The 19,350-nt window shown below is 46.8% G+C and overlaps 1 protein-coding gene across 1 annotated transcript in view; it reads left to right on the top strand.

Annotated features, from left to right (window-relative positions):
- The first annotated feature begins 12,409 nt into the window (after positions 1–12,409).
- Spred2 (sprouty related EVH1 domain containing 2) overlaps positions 12,410–19,350 on the top strand; it is a 100,204-nt gene continuing 93,263 nt past the window's right edge. Inside the window, exon 1 of the mRNA XM_027388069.2 lies at positions 12,410–12,541. Within this exon, the coding sequence (XP_027243870.1) occupies positions 12,516–12,541 (26 nt within the window). The 5' untranslated portion in view covers positions 12,410–12,515. The remainder of the gene's footprint in view (positions 12,542–19,350) is intronic.

Here is a 19,350-nt window from a genome sequence, read left to right as displayed (position 1 = left end):
ATGATGTGGTGTGCACTGGCTGCAAAAATCGCCTCCTGAGAAAAAGTTGGGGCACTATGCTTGGAAGAAATGCTGGTTTTGCCGGGCGTTGGTGGCGCATGCCTTTAATCCCAGCACTCGGGAGGCAGAGGCAGGCTTATCTCTGTGAGTTCGAGGCCAGCCTGGTCTCCAGAGTGAGTGCCAGGATAGGCTCCAAAGTTACACAGAGAAACCCTGTCTTGAAAAAAAGAAAAAGAAAAGAAAAGAAAAAAGAAAAAGAGAAATGCTGGCTTATCCTGCAGAGCAGTCAAATGAATGGTGACCCAGATGTTCTGGTATACTATAAGAATGAAAACTCCAAGAAACCCCTGGGGATTATCAACTTAAAGTCTGTAAGCAGCTGGGTGTAGGCCTGACCTTCAACAAAAAAGAGCTCCAACATCGTTTTACATTTGATATTAAGACCAATGAGCACACCTTCTACCTGGTGGCTGAGACAGAGGCTGACATCAATAGGTGGGTCAAGAGCATCTGCCAGATCTGTGGCTTCAGTCAGACTGAAGAGAACACAGACTCCCTGAGAAACCTTTCTTCAGTCAGTCATAGTCTCTGCTCTTCTCCAGCTGGTTTCATGGGGCAAGACCCCCTGAAGCAATGGCCCAGGTGATCCGAGTATTTGTTTTCATTTAAATTTGGTTGGTTAGAAATAGTAGTAGTCACAGTCAATCATTTTTTAAAGAAAAGGAGAGGAATATGATATAGAAATGATACTTTGTATTGGAATGGATCTTCATTTGTTATTAGTTAGGTTTTCTAGATATATAGAAGCTGCTCTTGCCTGAACTGTTTAACTGTTACTTTATAAACTGGACATGCAGGACCCATAGGAAAATGACAGTCCTAAAGTATTCCTGCTTCATGGAGGAGTACAAACTGCCAATGTAGGTGGACAGTTTAGAATTTCCTGCTTTGCTGAGAAGTCTGCCAGGCACAATGTGGTTTGTAGGCTAAAGATGGATGCCACAACATTACCAAGAAAATTTGGGTGACTGCTAGGAAGCAAAATGTTTCTGTCAGTTCTAGAGTTTATATATTATCCTTCTATGGTCTTTGATGGAGTTGAAGATAGATACTTATAGCAATACACTAAGATAGAATGGTTAAAATCTTACAGTTCTTACTTGATAACTGTTTTTATTTATAAAGAAGGGGGCGATGTTGGGACCCAGCCCCCAAGGGGTCTCTAAGAGTTGTTTTCCAGCATAACCAGCGGTACCTCCTGTTTTCCTGACCTCACTGAACTACCATCAATATCCTGTTGTGAACCCTTTGACCTGGGGTTTTTGTAAGTTGTGTATAAGACTGCTCCACAATAAAGTGAGAGACATTCTCTCAGGAAGTGGACCAGGCATCTTGTCGTTCATCCAAATCTCCAGGCTTTTGCCTGATACTTATTGGTGGTCAAGGGTGGCCACATAGCACCCCAACCTTTTCTTGGGAGGCGATTTCCCCAGCCAGCCTGTGCACACCACATCGTTGCCGGCTGACTGGAGCCCACAGCGGGCTCAAGTGGACAAGAGCACAGGCTGCTGGGTCAGCTGGCTGCTGGTACACAGCTCACAGGGGAGGAATTCCTCAGAAGAATTTCTTTAATAATTTTCTTAGCATTATTACTTAATCCAAAGTTAAAATGAGATCGTACCAGTGCCTTGTCTCTTTAAACTTTCTCTGTGTGATTGACTGTAATCTCTATTCCAATCCAACTCTCTTAGGAGTTGAGGCACCCCTTTTCTAGTGTCTTTACAGTCCAACTCTCAGGAGTTGAGGCACCCCTTCTCCAATGCCTTTACAATCCAACTCTCTTTGGAGTTGAGGTATCTGTTTTCCAGTACCTTTTTCCAATTCAACTCTCTCAGTATTTGAGGCACCTATTTTCTAGTACCTTTTGCAATCCACCCTCACAACTCCTTATTTGCTGGCCAGCCTTCTGACAGTGATCTCTCAGGGTCCCCTTTCTTTCGAAATCTTGGTGGAACCTCCACTTGTGGCTGCCCTTGGCCACCACTAAGTCTGAGTGGGTGAAAGCCTAGAGATTTGGATGAGCAAGATGCCTGGTCCATTTTCTGAGAGAATGTCTCTCACCTTTATTGTGAAGCAGCCTGATATACAAACTTATAAAAACCCCAGGTCAAAGGTTCACAACAGGATATTGATGCTAATGGGGTGAAGTCAAGAAAAACAAGGTACCGGTGATTATGCTGGAAAACAACTCTTAGAGACCCTGTGGTGGCTGGGTCCTAACTCCTGACAAATATCATCATTTTAAATGTAGTTTTATTTAAGAAAAAATTAAAAATCAATCAGAACCTTCTCTGAGGGTCTTATCCCCATGAGCTAGATAATTATAGCTAGTCATGATGGCCCTTGTCTTTAATCCTAGACAGATCTCTCTGTGCTGGAGGTCAACTTGGTCTACATAGTATCCAGGAGAGCCAAAGATATGTAGTCAGACCTTTTCTCAAAAATTAGTTAAATATTAAAAGAAAACAAAAATTGTGAATGTGAACTATTTGTCACAAATAAATGGTGAGAAATCAAAATAGCACTGATAATAGTAATAAATTATACTTGCCTTATATTCCATGACTTAAGTTTCTTTCACTCTTCTTACTATTCAAAACACATTTTTTTTAGGAATATCTTTTTTTTAAATTTAAATTAGAGACAGCTTGCTTCACATGTCAATCCCAGCTTCCTCTCCCTCCTCTCCTCCCCTACCCCCACCAACCCCATCTCTCTCCCCAGGGAGGGTGAGGCCTTCCATGGGGATCTCAAAAGTCTTTCATATCATCTGGGGCAGGGCCTAGGCCCTCCCCATGTGAAAAGACAATTTTTTATTTTGACAGACTTTTTGGGCTAATAGTGACGGAAGTCCAACTCAACCTAGCTCAAGCAAAAAAAAAAAAAAAAAGATGTATTTAGCTTGTACACCTTTAAAGTCATGTGTCACCCTAGGCATAGGGCAAGACTGACTGCAAGTGCTATGTAACACCTCCACCCCCACAAACTAACTATGCCCCATCTCCATCTCTGGATTCTGCTTCCCTCTGTCCTGGCCTGTTGTGTGTCCCAGCTTGAGTTGTAGCAATTGCCTATTAGGTGGCTCTGCCTTAAGTGATCCAAGTCCCCCTCCTCCTCCTAGGATGATTATCTTGGTAGGAGGACCAAGAGGCACAAGTTAGAAATCAGGAACTATCCCAGACCTGTTCCCGAATCCCGTATCTCACAGATCACAAAGACAAGCCATGTCTATCATACTTGTGTCTTGGGAATTATCTGTCTTCACAGCTACAACCACTGTGCTTTGTCATGCATTATTTCTGTTCTTGGAAGAAAATGCCTTCCTAACTAGTTTTGACTTGGCTCACTTCAAACCATCTTCTGTGCCTGGAATAATCAAATCTCTTAGAATTTTGTAAAATGAGACCTGTGTTCTCTGCTTAAAATGTTTGGGTACATGACTTGTATATCCTGCTCTAAAAATGTGGGGTACAAGCAGGATTGAATATGGTGACTTTTTTTCAACTGGTCACTTGAAACCCCTACTGAGTGGCAGATGGCCAGGTTATCTTAGAAACTGAGCCTGAACTGGGATGGGCATTAGCTGTTGTGTTAGGAACCTCACTGTTCTTTGTCACTGGGCTGTGACCAACCTCTCTTGAATGCACGCTGCATGGCTTGCCCACCCATAATGCAGACTTCTGGTGAAAGGGGGTTGGGAACAGTGTCTTTCCTCCCAGGAAAACTGCTTTACGCAGTAACAATCTACCTGGAGTCAGGAATGGGAGTTTGGATCTAGTCACAAAATGTTCTTTTATTCCGAGGGTCAAAAGCTCAAATGTCTCCTGGGGCCAGCAGCTAGCTAGCTACTACTCAACAATATTTACCGGCTAGGGCTTGGCACTCACAGTTGCCAAATCCTTTCTTTTCTTTTCTTTTCTTTTCTTTTTTTTCCCCTTCAGGAGGAACCAATGATCTCAAGTTTTATATATAAAATATTCTTGCTTAAAGCTCAGTTTTACTTAGAGAAAATATTGAAAAACAGTCAAAACCAAACTTGCCTGAGAGCCTTACCCTGCCCATAAACTGTCAGTCTGTGACTTTGGTTTTATTCACTAATCCCAGAACAATGGATGCCACTTACCCTACATTTACATAACTAAAATCGCAGTGGAGGGGATCGAGGACCTAAGGAAGATTAGTTGTGAATTGGCTAAAGAAGGTTCACGACTTCAAAGTAAAATCTAGCCTTTGGCTTGGACCTTGTGGCCTCCCTAACCCTGGTTTTACCCTTTTGGTCCTGCAGTTAGCTATGTGTCCCTGCCTCTAACACCAGTGGGTTTGCACCTCAGGGCCTTTGTGTCCATCCCACTCTCTCCCTTTTCCTCCTCTTTCTGTTGCTCACCCACAACCCTGTCATCACACTGTCCTCCAAGATTTGACTCAGACCTCCCTTCCCTGAGACAGCCTTTCTCAACTTCAGTTTACTCTATGGCTTACCCCACGTACACAAACACCAACCACCAGCCACAATCCTAATCTGTTCTTTAGATGCCTGGCACACACAACCCAAACCCTAGAAGGCAAGAACCTGCTTTCATTTGCATTGGTATCCCCGTGGCTTCATGGAATACCTCAAACCTTAAGAGGATATGAAAAATAACTGTCTTGACTATTGCCTTCCACCCACTAAAAAAAAAATCCATTTGTAAAAACATTTGTGCTTTGAGAAAAATGAAGTTACAGCTGGGAATGGTGGCAAAAGCTATCATGCCAGCTACTCTGGGAGCTGAGACAAAATGATAGCGAGTTTCAGACCAGCCAGAACTACAAACAAGCTATTGTGTTTGTTCATTAAGGTTATGGTATGACGAGAATAGAAACTGTTATGATAAAGCATGAGGAGGATCTTGGCGGATTCTATGTCAGGCGAGGGTGACCGAGTCAGAGGGGCAAACATGCCAAGCAGACAGAGCTTAAGTGAGAAGTTTTATTAGAAAGGGGAGGGAAGAGGGAAGGAAAGAGAAAAGAGGTAGAGACACAGAGACAGAAGACAGAAGAGAGGAGGGAGACAGGAAAAGTCCTGTCGGCCCCAGGGAAGCAACAGGAAAGAGGGTGTGTAAGGGGGCGGGGTCTTTCTTTTAGAGGGTCTTTTGCGCCTCCATGCAGTACCCATGCTGACCAGGGTACTGCCTGAGTGCATCCTGCCAGGTGACAGGGGCAAGCCAGCATAATGCCTGAATCCTTACAGAAACATTGCTTCTCGTGGTAGACTGTTGTGTTCAGTTTCCATAAACTTCGTACCTCATACCTGCCAAAAAGAAATTTGGTTGCTCCAGAAGGTGGTGTGGTCCAAGCCTTTAATCCCAACACTTGGAAGGTAGAGGCAGGTGGATCTCTGTAAATTTGAGGCTAGCCTGGTCTACAGAGTGAGTGAGTCCCAGGACAGCTGGAGCTACATAGAAACGCTAACAAAACAAATCATTTGTTTTGCTTTTTCCAGACAAGGTTTCTCTGTAGCTTTAGAACTCACTCTGCAGACCAGGCTGGCTTCGAACTCACAGAAATCCACCATGTGCAGGGATTAAAGGCATTAAAGGATTAAATTCATTCAACTCACAGAGAACCACCAAGTGCTGGGATTAAAGGCATGTGCCACCATCTCCTAGCAAAAAGCAAGATTTTAAATTCATTCAACTAGCTTGCTGATAATCTCAATCACCATGGGCTGTGTGATCGAGGACAAACGAAAGGCGCTTGTCGGATCTATGTATGTCGCGCTATACGACTTCGCTAAGCAGCATCGTAAAAGACACCATGAATGTTCCTGGTTATTGCACTCCGCTCAGGAAAGTAGTCTTTCATGATCCCTACGGATTTAAGAAGCAGACGGAGCTGCTCACTGCTGCAGAGAGAATCCACCCTGGACAGTTTATGTACCGGGGCAAGAAAACCCATCGGAATAGCAGCACTGTTTTGCACATGAGAACCATGCCTGGGGGTATTATTATTGTATGGAGAAGGCCGGGCATAGCTGGCACAGCCTCAGAGAACTATACCTCAGTAATTGCCCGCAACTCAGAAACCAAGATCCGAGAGAAGCTGTCTTCGAGGTCCAAAAAAAAGTCATTTCCGCGACCAACAGAGTTGTCGTAGGTGTTGTGACCGCGGGAGCAGAACTAACAAACCCATCTTAAAGGCTGGCAGTGCTTACCAAAGAATAAGACAGAGTACATGGCCATGTATACAGGGCGTGGTCATGAATCTTATATAGAATCCCTTTGGAGGTGATAACCACCAGCACATTTGCAAGTCCTCCACTATCTGAAGAGACTGCCCCAGCTCAGCGCAATAGGAAAACAATAGTAAGAGGCTGGAGAGATGGTTCAGCGATTAAGAGCACTAGCTGCTCTTGTAGAGGACCTGGGTTCAATTCCCAGCACCCACATGACATCTTTCAACCATCTGTACCAGATCCAGGGGATCTGATACAGTCACACCAATGCACATGAAATAGTAAATTCTTTAAGAAATAAAAGCAATAAAACTGCAAAAACAAAACACCACTGTCGTTGTCCCCCCCCCCCCCCCACGAACACCATTCAGGCTTCAGTCATTGCAGTTCTGAATTAATCTTTATTTGTCGTCTTCCCCCCCCCCCCCCAAATCCCGGACTGTGTAGATGAGAATGACCTTGAATTTCTGCCATTCCAGATTAGAGGTCTACGTACAACTTCATGGTCAGATTAATGAGGATCTGGGGAATCGAACCCAGGACTTTATTCACACTATTACATGCAGTGTACCAACTGTGCCCCATGCCCAGCCTGACTTTTAAATTCTGATCCTCCCCACGTGTTAGGATCTCTCCCTCTCTTTAAGATAAGGTCCAATTTGTGATCCTCTTGCCTCCTGTTGAGAATACAGGAGCTTACCCCAAATCTGACTTCCCCCAGGCTTTTAGAGTCAGTGAAGGTGGGGGTAAAAAACGGGATAATAACTGGCTGCTCTGATACCAGCTAGCTCTTCCCACCCAGCAGCAGCCTGCTAGAGGGTTAGCAGCCATAGAGGAAAGACCCTTTGCATAATCCATTCTTAAACTGGCTGAGGCTTGAACAATTGTAAACTGAAACTTGGGGCAAACCCTGGCGGTTACATTTTTTACACAAAGAATGCTTCCTTTTCACTCTGTCGACCACTTCCTGCATTCTGTCTCTCCCCAGCAAAGGCACACCCGAACCTTCAGTGAGCCTGAGCACACGTGGAGCCACCTCCTACCTGGTGACGACCTCAGAAGCAGCAGGGTTGGTGTTTCATTCATCATACCTGACCCTGCATGGAGGGAGGGCAGGCAGGGGCCTTTCATCTCTATTTAATAAAATCCTGGCTATGCAACCGAAAGGGAAAATGATCCGGTAGTGTGCTGCCTGGGGGATGAGCCCTGCACCACCGCCCTTGGCTAATTATACCGGAGATTGTGCAATGGGCCCGAGCCATTCACCCCGCATGGCCGTGGCGTCTCTCACTAAGTCTGTGGGTCCTGAGCTCCCTTGGCACAGCGGGTACCCGTGGCTGCTTGCCGGAGCGTAGTGATGCAGGCGCTGCAGCAGCCGGGGCGCGGCCGGAAGGAACTGATAAACCCATGCGAGTGGCAACCCTCCCCTGCGTCGGAAGTGTCCTCGAGCGCCGGTCATTGAGAAATACCGAAGGGGCAGAATGGGGTGAGGCAAGGACAGCCCTGGAGCCAGCTCGTGGCCTGCGATCCCACGTGCTGCCACAGCCCTGCCGGGGCCAGGAGAGCGGGCTGCAGAGGAGGCCTAAATGCCCGCTTTGCACTGCGTCCCTGGGCTGCTGACTGGTAAAGCAGGACCTGCCATGCCACTGGGCCAGTGGATCCCGTTGTCGCCGCTGCTGATGGGTGCTTCAAGCTCTGCCAAAGCCAGGGAAAGGAAGCGCTATAGGTTCTCCCCCCTCCCCACCAGCGGAATTAAGAGGCAGGCAGCTGCGCTGGGTTTCCGCGAAGTTGTGAGCAGATCGATATTACTTTATAAGTTTTACCATCTTACTGAGTCAACACTTTATTTTAAAAGACAGAGGAAGTCTCAAGCAGTTCAGGCTGACCTGGAATTCAATGACCTCGAACTCCTGACCCTCCTGCCTCCTGGGGTACAAGAGTGTGTTACCGCTCAGTTTTTGTTTGTTTTGTTTTTGAGGCAGGATCTCACTGTAGCCCACGCAATCTTGGAACTGTGTGCCCCAACTGGTGATTATTTTGCCCCATTCTCTGAAGAACTAGGAATACACGTGATGCCGCCACGTACTTTCATGCTTCTGAATTGAAAACTTTAAAATCAGCACATACTAATACTTATTTTCAAATGTCTCTGATTTTTTGGGGAGGGGCATGATTTTATTATAGTTTGTGGAAAGTGGCAGAAAGAATGCGAAAAATAATAAGACATCTATGGAACAAATCAATACAAATACAAATAGTTGCTGAGATGTTACAATTAATTTTAGAAATAGATTGGCACAATCCAAGTTTTCAAATGGCTCTGTGATGGTGGGTAATCAGCCATCTTGTAGGATAAGCTACACAGGATGTAGCTTCATGTTTAAATGCAAGAGCTAGTCATCCAGAACAGGTGGCTAGTCAAAAATCTATAGATTCCAGCTCAAGAATGTCTGCAATCATGCTCAACAGAGAGCCAATATGTAGTTTGGCTCTCTTGAAGTCTCCATGTACAAACTCTTAGAGTTCTAGCGTGTGTCTCAAGTACAGGCAAAAGCAATGCCTTTTCCAGACAGTTTGTATTCATAGAGTTCTCATAGTCAAAGGCCCTGGTGCAGCAGATGTCTCATTTATTGTGGGCCCATGTAGGTGCAAGCACAGCTGGGGGTGGAGGGGAGCTGGATAAATCTTCGGTATTTTTCCTTGGGAGACATCCATCTTGCTTTTTAAGACAATGTTCTACCAGAAGCTGGGACTTTCCAGTTAGGCCATGAGAGTGACTAGTGAGCCCTGGGGAATTTGCCTGCCTCCACCTCTCCAGCATTGGGATTGCAAGTGCAGGGCACTAAAGGTGGGTGCTAAGAATGGAGCACAGGCACTTGACTGTCAAGGCAAACATACAACCTATGCTCCTAGCCCTGGATGTCTTGCTTTTTGTTTTGATTTTCTTTTACGTGTAAAGGTGTTTTGCCTGAAGTAGAACTATGCACTACTTGGGTGCCTGGTGCCTTTCTTTCTTTTTCTTTCTTTCTTTTTTTCTTTCTTTCTTTTTCTCTTCTTTTTCTTTTTTTTAAGAATGTGCAGGGCAGGAGGGGGCTGCATGCATGCATGTCTGTGCACCACGTGTGGGCCTGGTGCCCTGGCCCTTGGAGGCCAGAAGAGGGTGTCAGATCCTTGGAACTGGGGTTATAGAAAGAAGATTGTGAGGGGTCATGTGGATGATGGGAATTAAACTGGGGTCCTCTGGAAGAACAACCAGTGCTTTTAACCACTGAGCTATCTCTATGGTTATCGTGCCCCCCCCCCTTTAAGACAAGATCTCACTATTTAGCCTTAGCTATTCTGGAACTTGATATGTAGACCAGTATGGCCTTGAACTCAGAGATCCACATGCCTCTACATCCAGAATGCCAGGATTAATGGTGTCTACCCCCCACCCAGCATATCCCATATTCTTCATGACCTCAAAAAACAAAACAAAACAAGTCATGATTTGCTTTGTCATCCCTGTGAAAGCTGAAGAATTAATAGAAACCTCACTTTCAGGAATTCAGGTCTTCTGAGAGAAAACCAAAGTGCAGGTGTTCATGAAGTCTGGTGTCCTTACTGCTACATGTCACTGGCACTCAGAATTGAGTGTGGAACCTCAGTCTGTGTCCACAAAGATCATGGCTGTGAAGAGCAAAAGAACACTAGTTTCTACCTGATTCAAAAGTGAAACTCTCTCTATGCATATACCTCTAAGTGTCTGTTATTGTTTTGTGTAGGCATTTTGTTTTAGTTGTTGCTGCTGGTTTGTATTATTATTATTACAATTATTTTATTATTTCTCTGATACAGGGTCTCACCATTATGGTTGGCCTGGAACTCATTATGTAGACCAGACTAGCCTCAAAATCACAGCCTTTTTGCTTCCAGAATACTAGAATTACAGACATGACCCACCATGTCTAGCTGTCTTTCGTTTTGTGGTCTTGTTTAAGACTGCATCTTGCTCAATAGCTCTGGCTGGTCTAGGATTCCCTGGACTTGAACTTGTATCAATCCTCCTGCCTCAGTCTTCTTAGAATGGGATTACCCAGCCCAAAAGCTTTCTATGTTTGAGGCAAATATCTACTCTCAGTTTGTTTAGTTAAAATCTCCTTTAGTTAAAATCTCTATAGAAATGTCTCTCATGGCATATTCAGGAGGATACGAATGTCCATTAGTCTTTGGGAGCAGAAAGGGTCAAAGACTATGTCTCTTGTTCTGTGGCAGGACATCAGGATATAACCAATGACTCTGAAATTGGTGGGATCCAGTTCAAAGTGAAAACATGGCATCCCCTTCAGAAATTGTAAAGGATTTCAATACCACAAGTTCAGATCCCAGGCAAATGCACAAACTGGGAACAATCCTGTTCATTGTCCAGATGTTGCATGGGTTCACTCAGAAAAACTCAGGCAGGTCCTAGGCCAACGCAGGAAACATTTAGAGAGGTGGGAAGAGATGACATAGCAGTTAAGAGTATCGGCTGACCTTCCAGAGGATCTTGGTTCAATTCCTAGCACCTAAGTAGAGACTAACAACCAGGTACAACTCCAGTTACAGGAGATTCAACATCCTCCTCTGGCCTCGTCCTTGGCCCACACGTGGTGCACAGACATGCATGCATGCAGCCCCCTCCTGCCCTGCACATCCTTAAAAAAAAGAAAAAGAAGAGAAAAAGAAAGAAAGAAAGAAAAAGAAAGGCAGCGGGGTGGGTTAATGCGGATTTCCCGGTCTCCCTTTTGCTAAAGTCCATTGAGGGCCAGTAATCTGTGGCCCAGTTAACTATGGATTTAAAGAACTGGAGTCAAGAGACGCTATTCACTAACAGGAAGGAGACTACCGGATAACAATATAATTTGGTGTTACTTTTAAACTCCATTTCTGCCTGCAATACAAAAGTTTCTTGGCTGGGTCCGATGTACCTTTTGTTTCTGTACAAATTACAATTTTTAAAAATGCCCACTCTAGGTGGGCATGGTGGTGCACAACAATAATCCCATCACTTGGAATACTGAGGCAGCCTCGACTACACCCACAAATTTGAAGCCACCCTTGAAAAAAAAAAAAGAAAAAGAAACAGGCTAGAAAAACACTTGCGCTCTGTCGACAAAAAAAGATGGCAAGATTCTCGTGAAACTGAATCTCCTCTGACATTCAGAACACTGGCGAAGTCTGACTCCCTGTTTGCTGGGTTTCTATCAGAGTTGAGATGTTGAGGCCAGGGGCTGCCACCTGCACCGCCCCCACCAAGCACCCTGCAATGTTCCTCCGAGCCGAACTCTCCGGCTGCAGTTTAACTCCTCCCTATCTCCGCCCCCGCCACCTCCCCACTTGATTTTTAATCCAAAGGTTTGGAAGGAGGGAGGGGACAAAACGGGAGCCAGATGTGTTCTCGTCCTCGGCTCCCGCCTCCCTCCCTCTTGGGCTTCCTAAAACCCGGAGCCCCGGAGACAAGGATTCGGAGCCGGACAAACGCAGCGCCAACCACGCCGTTCCTCGGCTCCTCCCAGAGTGGAAGCTAGTGGGAGGGGGAGTAGAAGCGGGGTGCTCTCAGTAGGCGGGACAAAGTGTTTGTGTGTGTGTGTTTTCCTCTCCTCTCTCTCTCCCCCCCCCTTTTTTTTTTTGGTTACAAGTAGGAAGCTTTTTGCACTCCACCACCTCTGGCCGCTGGGAAGACGTCATCGCTTCCGCCCTACTTCCTCCTCCTGTTGGCGGCGCTGAGAATCCAATATGGAGTAAATCGGTGGAGTCGCGAGATGGGGTTCGGACGGGGCGCCCTGCACCGCCTCCCAGGCGCACCTCCCCCGGCCGCCGAGCGCTACCCGGAACCCTGATTGGCCCGGTCCCCGGGGGCGACCCCGGCCCGGCCCCACCGCAGCCGGCTGCCCGCCCGCCTCCCCGAGCGTGCTTGTTTTTCTGCTGTTCTCCCCCTCCGGGTCCCCTTCCCAAATCTCGCCCCTGCGCTCATTCGGAGCCCGGGGGCTGCGCCCGGCCGGCCTGTGGCGTCCGCTGCCTGGTGCACCCCTTCCTAGACCTCGTCCTGCGCTCGGGGAGCCCGGTTTCCCCGCCTGCCTTGGCGCCCCCTTCATCTCTAGCTACCCCCTCCACCACCAAATCAGGAGATGTCGGAGATGTAAGAAGGGGGGCGAGCGCACAGGAAGATGAAGGGAGCCAGGCTGCCCGCTGCGGGACAGGCGTCTAGGTGAACAAGAAAATGACCGAAGAAACACACCCGGACGAGTAAGTTCGCCGCGGATGGGACGTGGGTGTCCGGCGGGGCGGCGTGGGGGGCTGCCGCCAAGGACGCAGGCGGGGACTCGTTGGGGGAACTTGGCGTGGGGTGCTGCTGGATATCGGGGCTGCGTACGAGGCTCTCCAGCCTGGCTCGGGGAGGCTGCAGTAACCACCTAGGGTCTGCGAGTCCGGGTCGCGGCCAGGGCCAAGGGCGCGCGAATGACCTCGGGGCGGTCCCCCGCACTGCGCGAGCGGAAGCTCTGACGCCCTCCACGCGGGGCATCCCGGGGTCGATGGGTTTGCGTGCATGGTGACTTTGTGACTCCCGGCACTGTTGCCTGCCCTACAGTCCTCTTTGGAGCCCTTTGGGGCCGGACTCCGCCATTTCGTTTTCTTGAATCGGTCTCATTTGCATACCACATTTTCATTCATAAAAACACCAAGGAGTTGGGGGAGGGCCGGCCCGGCTTGGCACAGGGTCGGTGCGCCTAGGTCCGCGCAGCAGCCGGAGCGCGGGAGCAGCCCTCGGAGTCCCGGGGTGTGTGTGAGTGTGCACGCGCGTGTGGGCTGGCACACGCGCCCCGCGGTGTCGGGGCAGCTCTGGGGGCGGATCCGAAGCGTGTGCAGCGAGGGCGGGAGACAGCGTGCGGGAAGCGCGCTCCTAGCGTGTATGTGGGGGAGAGCGCGTGCCCGTGCGTGTACCCGGCCCGCGGGCCCGAGGGGAACAAAGCTCTAGGTACTTTTTCGGAGGTGCTCCCAGGCCGCCCCTCGGGGAGACCTGGGCCTGTCACCGTCTCCGGGCGAAGTGGAAGGTGCCTCCGGCTTTACTTAGTTGCGTGTTGGGTTGGGTCTCTGCTCTTGGGTTCGATGCATTTCCCTCGCGGGGCTCTGGGGGCGGGGCCGCCGTTCTGCCCTGACCAGTACTCAGTACTCGGTCTGGGGTCCGAGTGGTCCTGACTCTGCTATCGCTGTTATGTGACTGTGCTCGCCACCAGCCACTTTTTTTTTTTTTTTTTTTTTTTTTTTGTGAATAAGACGTTCTCCTTTATTGTCACATGATATCCCTCCTCCCCTGCACATTCATAAATCCTTAGCCTGCCTCGGCTCCTTTCATTCAGTGCTGCCATTAGCCAAGGTAGTAGCGGCGCCTGCTCGGACTCCCGGTCAGCAGCCTCGGGGTCTCTGACGGGGAGGGAGACCTGGGGCGGTGGAGTACGAGCGACCGGAGACTAGCTTCCAAACCTCGGGTCTTTTGCTTTTGTGTGTCGTCCCACCCTCACACCCCGGTAGACGCTCTAGAGTGCCGAGAGGGGAAGTGACTTAGGGCTGGGCGACCGGGAGGCTTAAAGAGCTTTTGTAGCAGGTGGCAGAACGCTGTGTTCCACTGTAAAAAATCTTCACTTTTTTCTTTGTTTTCGGTGCTGGAGTTTGCACCCAGGGCCTGGCACACCCAGACAAGCAAACCCCGTTTGTTTTTAAATGGCCCTTTATCCTTTGGTGTCCATTGTCAGGCTGGGTGGAAGGAAGCTGATGTTCTGGAAAGGGAATTTCCTTCCGTGTGTCCCCAGGGAGATTTGACTGCAGTAACCCTAATCTGTCAAGACACCTGTCTCTGGAGAGGTCCCCACCTGCCGTGCAAGCTCCACAGCATGTGTTGGTCTATTTTAGACATTTCACTTTGTCTTCCTATACCTGTCACTGAAATCATGAAGTGGAAAAAAAAGGTTGGGAGTTTTAATGCTGAAATGTGGAGGGAAAGAAATAATTTGCTAAGCCTTCCCCTTCTGGAACTTGGCCAGTATATAGTCCTTTTTCCGGGCCCTGTTCGTACTTGCACATACGTGTAGCCTTAGGAGCAGCCGACAGTACCTGTGCTGTTGGGGGTTCTTCGAGCCTTGCCCAATGTGCTGTTGGTTTGGCTCCTAGTGGGAGTGTAGGTCTGCCCTTTTCCATTTGCAAGCCTAAGCAAAAGGATTTCAGGTGGGGACACCAACATTAAGTGAATACCTCTCTATCTAGTCCTGAGGAGAGAGATTAGTTTTAGTACTGTCAGAAGCCTTGTTGAAGATGGTAGCACACACCTGTTTTCCCAGCAGCTGGAGACTGAAGCAGGATTCTCAACCAGCCTGTGCTACCTAGTTACAGGCCAGTTACAGGCCAGCTTGGGCTAAGCATGAGACCCTGACTCAAAATAAATAAATAAAAATCTGTTGAGACAGTAGAGATGGGCTCTAGTTTCAGAGGATTAGAAAACCCTGGTATCTTCACCACTGTTGAAATGTTCTGGAGGTTACTTTTTTTGTTCTTGTCTCTGAGACAGGGCTTCACTGTGAATCCCCTGGCTGGCGTGGGACTTTTTGTGTAGACCAGATTGTACTGGTAACTTAGAGAGGTCTACTGCCTCAGCTTCCTGAGTGCTGGAGTTACTTTATATGACTACCATAGCAATGAGCTATATGGAACTCACTGTGGTATTATCTCTGTTTATTTTTGGGGAGACTGAGTAGAGTTTAAGTATTTTGCCCAAGAGCACCCACCCTTTTTAGTGACTAAAGAAATGGAGAATTCAATCAACAGCCTGGTTCAGGAAAAGCACTTTGTTCCCAGCTAGTATTTGTGAAGGGTAATGGCAAGCCTTAGTGAGCCCTGCCTCATGCAGGCTAGGTGGGTACTTCACTACACCTAGAGCCTGCCTACTGGCCAGATTCAAAATCAGTGGCAGTCTGTCATGATTTTTCTTCTTTGAAAACTGCTGTGAAGTATGAGGAGCATGTCAAATTAAAGTAAGCTTAAACAAACTTGGGGATGGGAATGCTGTACTTCTCAAGATGGTGGATGGAGGCTCAGTATTATTGCTGGAGTGCATTAAACCCAATACAGGCAATGTTGAACCATGTAAAATTTTATCTTTCCAAAAGTTTGTTTTTAATGAGTATGTGCAGTATATTTGTGTGTGTGTGTGTGTGTGTGTGTGTGTGTGTGTGTGTGTGTGTGTGTACATGTGTGTTCCCATGGAGGTCAGAGGACAACTTTGGAGTTGGTTCTCTCCTTTCACATTTATGTGGACCCTGGGGAATTAAACTCAGGTCATCATGTTTGTGATGAGCTATCCACTGGCCCCAACAGGGCCCTGATTTTTTGTTTGTTTGTTTGTTTTGTTTTTGAGACAGGGTGTTACAAGCTCAGGCTGGCCTCAAACTCTGTGCAGCCAAGGCTGGCTTTGAATGCTTCCCTGATCTCCCGAGTCTGTCTTCTTTCTGACAAAAAACAAAACAAAACACTTTTATTTGTGTACCGTTTGTTTGGGTGTGCATTTGTGCACATGAGTGTAGTGCCTGTGGAGTCTAAAAGAGAGCATTGGATCCCCTAGATTAGAGGGGATCCCCTAGATTACAGGAAGTTGTGAGGTGCATAATATGAAACGCTGAGATCGAAACTCCAGTCCTCTGGAAGAGCAGCAAATACCATTTTCTTTGTTCCTTTTCTTTACTCTTTTTCTTTCGAGACAGGGTTTCTCTTTGTAGCCCTGGCGGTCGTGGAACTCACTCTGTAGACCTGATTAGTCTTGAACTCTGCCTGCCTCAGTCTCCTCAGTGCTGGGATTAAAGACATAAACTACCACTGCCTGGCTTGCAGCAAATGCTCTTAATCATTAAGCCATTTCCCCAGGCCTGGTTTTGATTTTGTTTTGTTTTTACTATTTTTCAAAATTCGTAAATTTTGGAACAGGGTCTTACTAAGCCACTCTGACTAACCTTGAACTCACTCTGTAGTCCAGGCAGACTTGAATTGAAAATCTTCTAGTCTTTGCCCCCTGAGTATCAGATTATGTACAGGTATGCACCACTAAGCCCAAGGTTTGTCTGTGAGTTTGTTTGTTTGTTTGTTTGAGACAGTGTCTCACTATGTAGCTCCAGCTTGCCTGGGACTTACTACATCTATAGCATTCCCCTTGAGCCTGCAGTGATCCTCCTGCCTCTGTTTCCAGGGGCTGGGAATACAGGTTTGTACCTTCACAACCCTGCTGGCATTGGCTTTTGAAATATAATGTTTCCATTCTGTGTAAGCAGACTCTTTGTTTTATTTTTTGAGACAGCTCCTGCTATGTAGCACTGGATGACTGAGAGTTCACAGGTTTGAATCCCTGAGCCAAGAAATCTTTACAAGTAGAGAACTCTTGATTTTGAAAATATGAGTTGACCGTGCAAAATCAGAAACTCAGAATCTTGGTCCATCCATTAGAAAATGCTACCTTTTTTGTGACTTTAACAAGTCTCAGATACTTTCCTCCTGCCTTTACCACTAAAACCTGTAAGTAATGCCACAGGAAGACCTACAACTATTTTGCCCCCAACAGCTTGCTTACTCTTGCTGCTTTTGTGAGTTTGTTTTTGTGGGTTTTGTTTGAGATAGGATGTAATCCAAGCTAACCATGAACTTACCGTGTAGCTGAGGATGGCCTTGAATTCATAAGTGTTGGGTTATTGGGATGAATTCCAAGTTCATTCACTGTTTCTTTTCATTCTAGGAATCTATTTTGCTTTCTGTCTATAGGTGAGTGCGACTCACCCTTCCAAGCCAATTCTGAGCGCTCCTTTTGGGATCTGGATCATCCTTGACTCCCCCCAGCCAACTTCTACTGGCTGTAGTCTTTTTCCTCTTGTACTGCCAGGCACTTCTTACCACACACAGCTGGGCTTTTCCCCAGCTAGATTCTGCATCAGACTATGGGCTTTTTGAATTCAGGGTTACTGCTTAGTAATTCCACTGCTTAATTTTCTTCTCTTGACACAGTGCCATTGAGGACTTTGTATTTGCTTAATAAATGTGTACTGAAGAAAGTAATAGGTATAATTATTTCAAAATGCTGTTTCAGGACTGGGAAGATTGCTCAGTAGGTAAAGGCATGCAAGGACCTGAGCTAGAATTCTCAGAATGCATATAAGCTGGACAAGGTAGTACACTTTGGGAATCTCAGTGCTCCTGTTGGCAGATAAAGAGTTCTAGACAGAGGAGTTCCCAGAAGTCTGTGGTCTTGTAGCCTGGCATATGCAGCAGCAAATGAAGAAGAAGACCCCAAGACTGGAGAGGTGGATCAATGGTTAAGAACACTTGCTCCTCTTATAGAGGACCCAGAAGATTATTGTTGTTTGATGGGTTGATTTTTAGAGATGGAGGTTAGGGGGGTCTCACTGTGTTACCCAGGCTGACGTTGAACTCCTGAATTCTAGCAATCCTTCTGCATCTACCTTCCCAAGAAGCCTGATTGTCAGCGCGTTTTCCATCTTACAAGTAAATCTCCAGCATAGTAAGATGGGGCCTGTGTATTTGCCCCTGCGGGGAAGTCTGTAGAAATCACAATATTAACAATTTGCAGTAGCTGCAGGATTCTGGTGGAGGCTTCTCACTTGATGTTGGAGACAGCTGTGCTGATGAACTCCAATACTGGCATAGGTCCGACATTACTGGCTGAACACAAACACACATTCTAACAGCAGATCCTCAGAAATGGAGCGAGAGCTAATGGAGGCAGAGCAGGAAGTTTTGATATGTGTGGCTGTTTGTTTTGGCTCATTTTCTCTGAAGGAAATTAGCTGACTTTAAAACCTTAAAGATAATACATTGGTGATTTGGGGGCACTTTCTAGCGCTTCCATGGATGCCCTGTGTGGCAAAGTGTATGTGTTTTTAATTTAGTCTTTAAATTTCATACACATAATATGCCAGCACCTCCCCCCTTTTCTTTTTCCCGTTGAGCCCCTCCATCCCCTCCTACTTGTGTTCTCTGTTCCTGTGGACTAATGTAATAATTACAACTGTGGCACTTGGTTAGCTTAGGATATTTCTAAACCTGTCTCTGAGCAACTCACTATTATAGTTTGTCATGGAACTGCATTCAGAACTGTGTAGAGGGTGTGTGTGTGTGTGTGTGTGTGTGTGTGTGTGTGTGTGTGTGTGTGTGTGTCCCGATTCATTTCATTAGGGTTTGTATGAGTGTGGGTGGGGACAAGATGTGTTTTCTGCATGCTTTCCCCAAGTAGGCACATTCTTAAATGACTTGACAGGTATCCCAGGGTCATGGAAAGAAAACAGGCTAGGATTAATAAAATACTTGATACTGGCTGGATTAAGAGCCCAAACCGTTCAACTAAAGGGCAACTGTTTTATGACTAGTCAGTTCCCTTTCTTAGCTGATCTTCGTTAACAACGCACTGACATAGCCATTTGTACACATGACTATCAAAGTGTGCTTCCATATGTACACTTTATACATGCACACACTGTAGCTGACTAAAAGCAGTTTTCTTCTTGAGTGCTCAGTGGCTAGAGGTAGAGAAGCAAGGTTGACTTTGTCTTAGCTTACGGTACTTTTGTTGTGTATTTTGAGACAGGGTCTTACTATGTAGCCATAGCTAACCTGGAACTCACTATGTAGACCAGGCTGGCTTCAAATTCTTAGATATCTAACTGCCTCTGACTGCTGAGTGCTGGGGTCAAAGGCATGCAGCACCACACTTGGCTGTATAAAGTATTTTTTGATTGATGATAAGAGCAGCTTCTAAAATGTGTGGCTGTGGCTCTTCTCCTTCATGTATGCAATAGTAATTCTTTTCATACCTGGTTGTTTGTTCTTAGTTATATGCTCCATGGATCCATTCACAAATGCATAAAAATGTACCAGGTTAAATGTCAGCTGTCTTTCCCTTATTCATCTGGTAATAACTTCCCTTTCTTTCTGTTTTCATGATTTGTTCCTCTTATTTCTTTCTGCAGTTGCATAGCCCTGGTCACCTCCAGGGCTAATAGCCAGGCCAG

Source organism: Cricetulus griseus (genome assembly GCF_003668045.3).
Source record: "Cricetulus griseus strain 17A/GY chromosome 1 unlocalized genomic scaffold, alternate assembly CriGri-PICRH-1.0 chr1_1, whole genome shotgun sequence".
Classification (NCBI taxonomy): Eukaryota; Metazoa; Chordata; class Mammalia; order Rodentia; family Cricetidae; genus Cricetulus; species Cricetulus griseus.
This window is presented reverse-complemented; position numbering and strand designations above follow the sequence as displayed.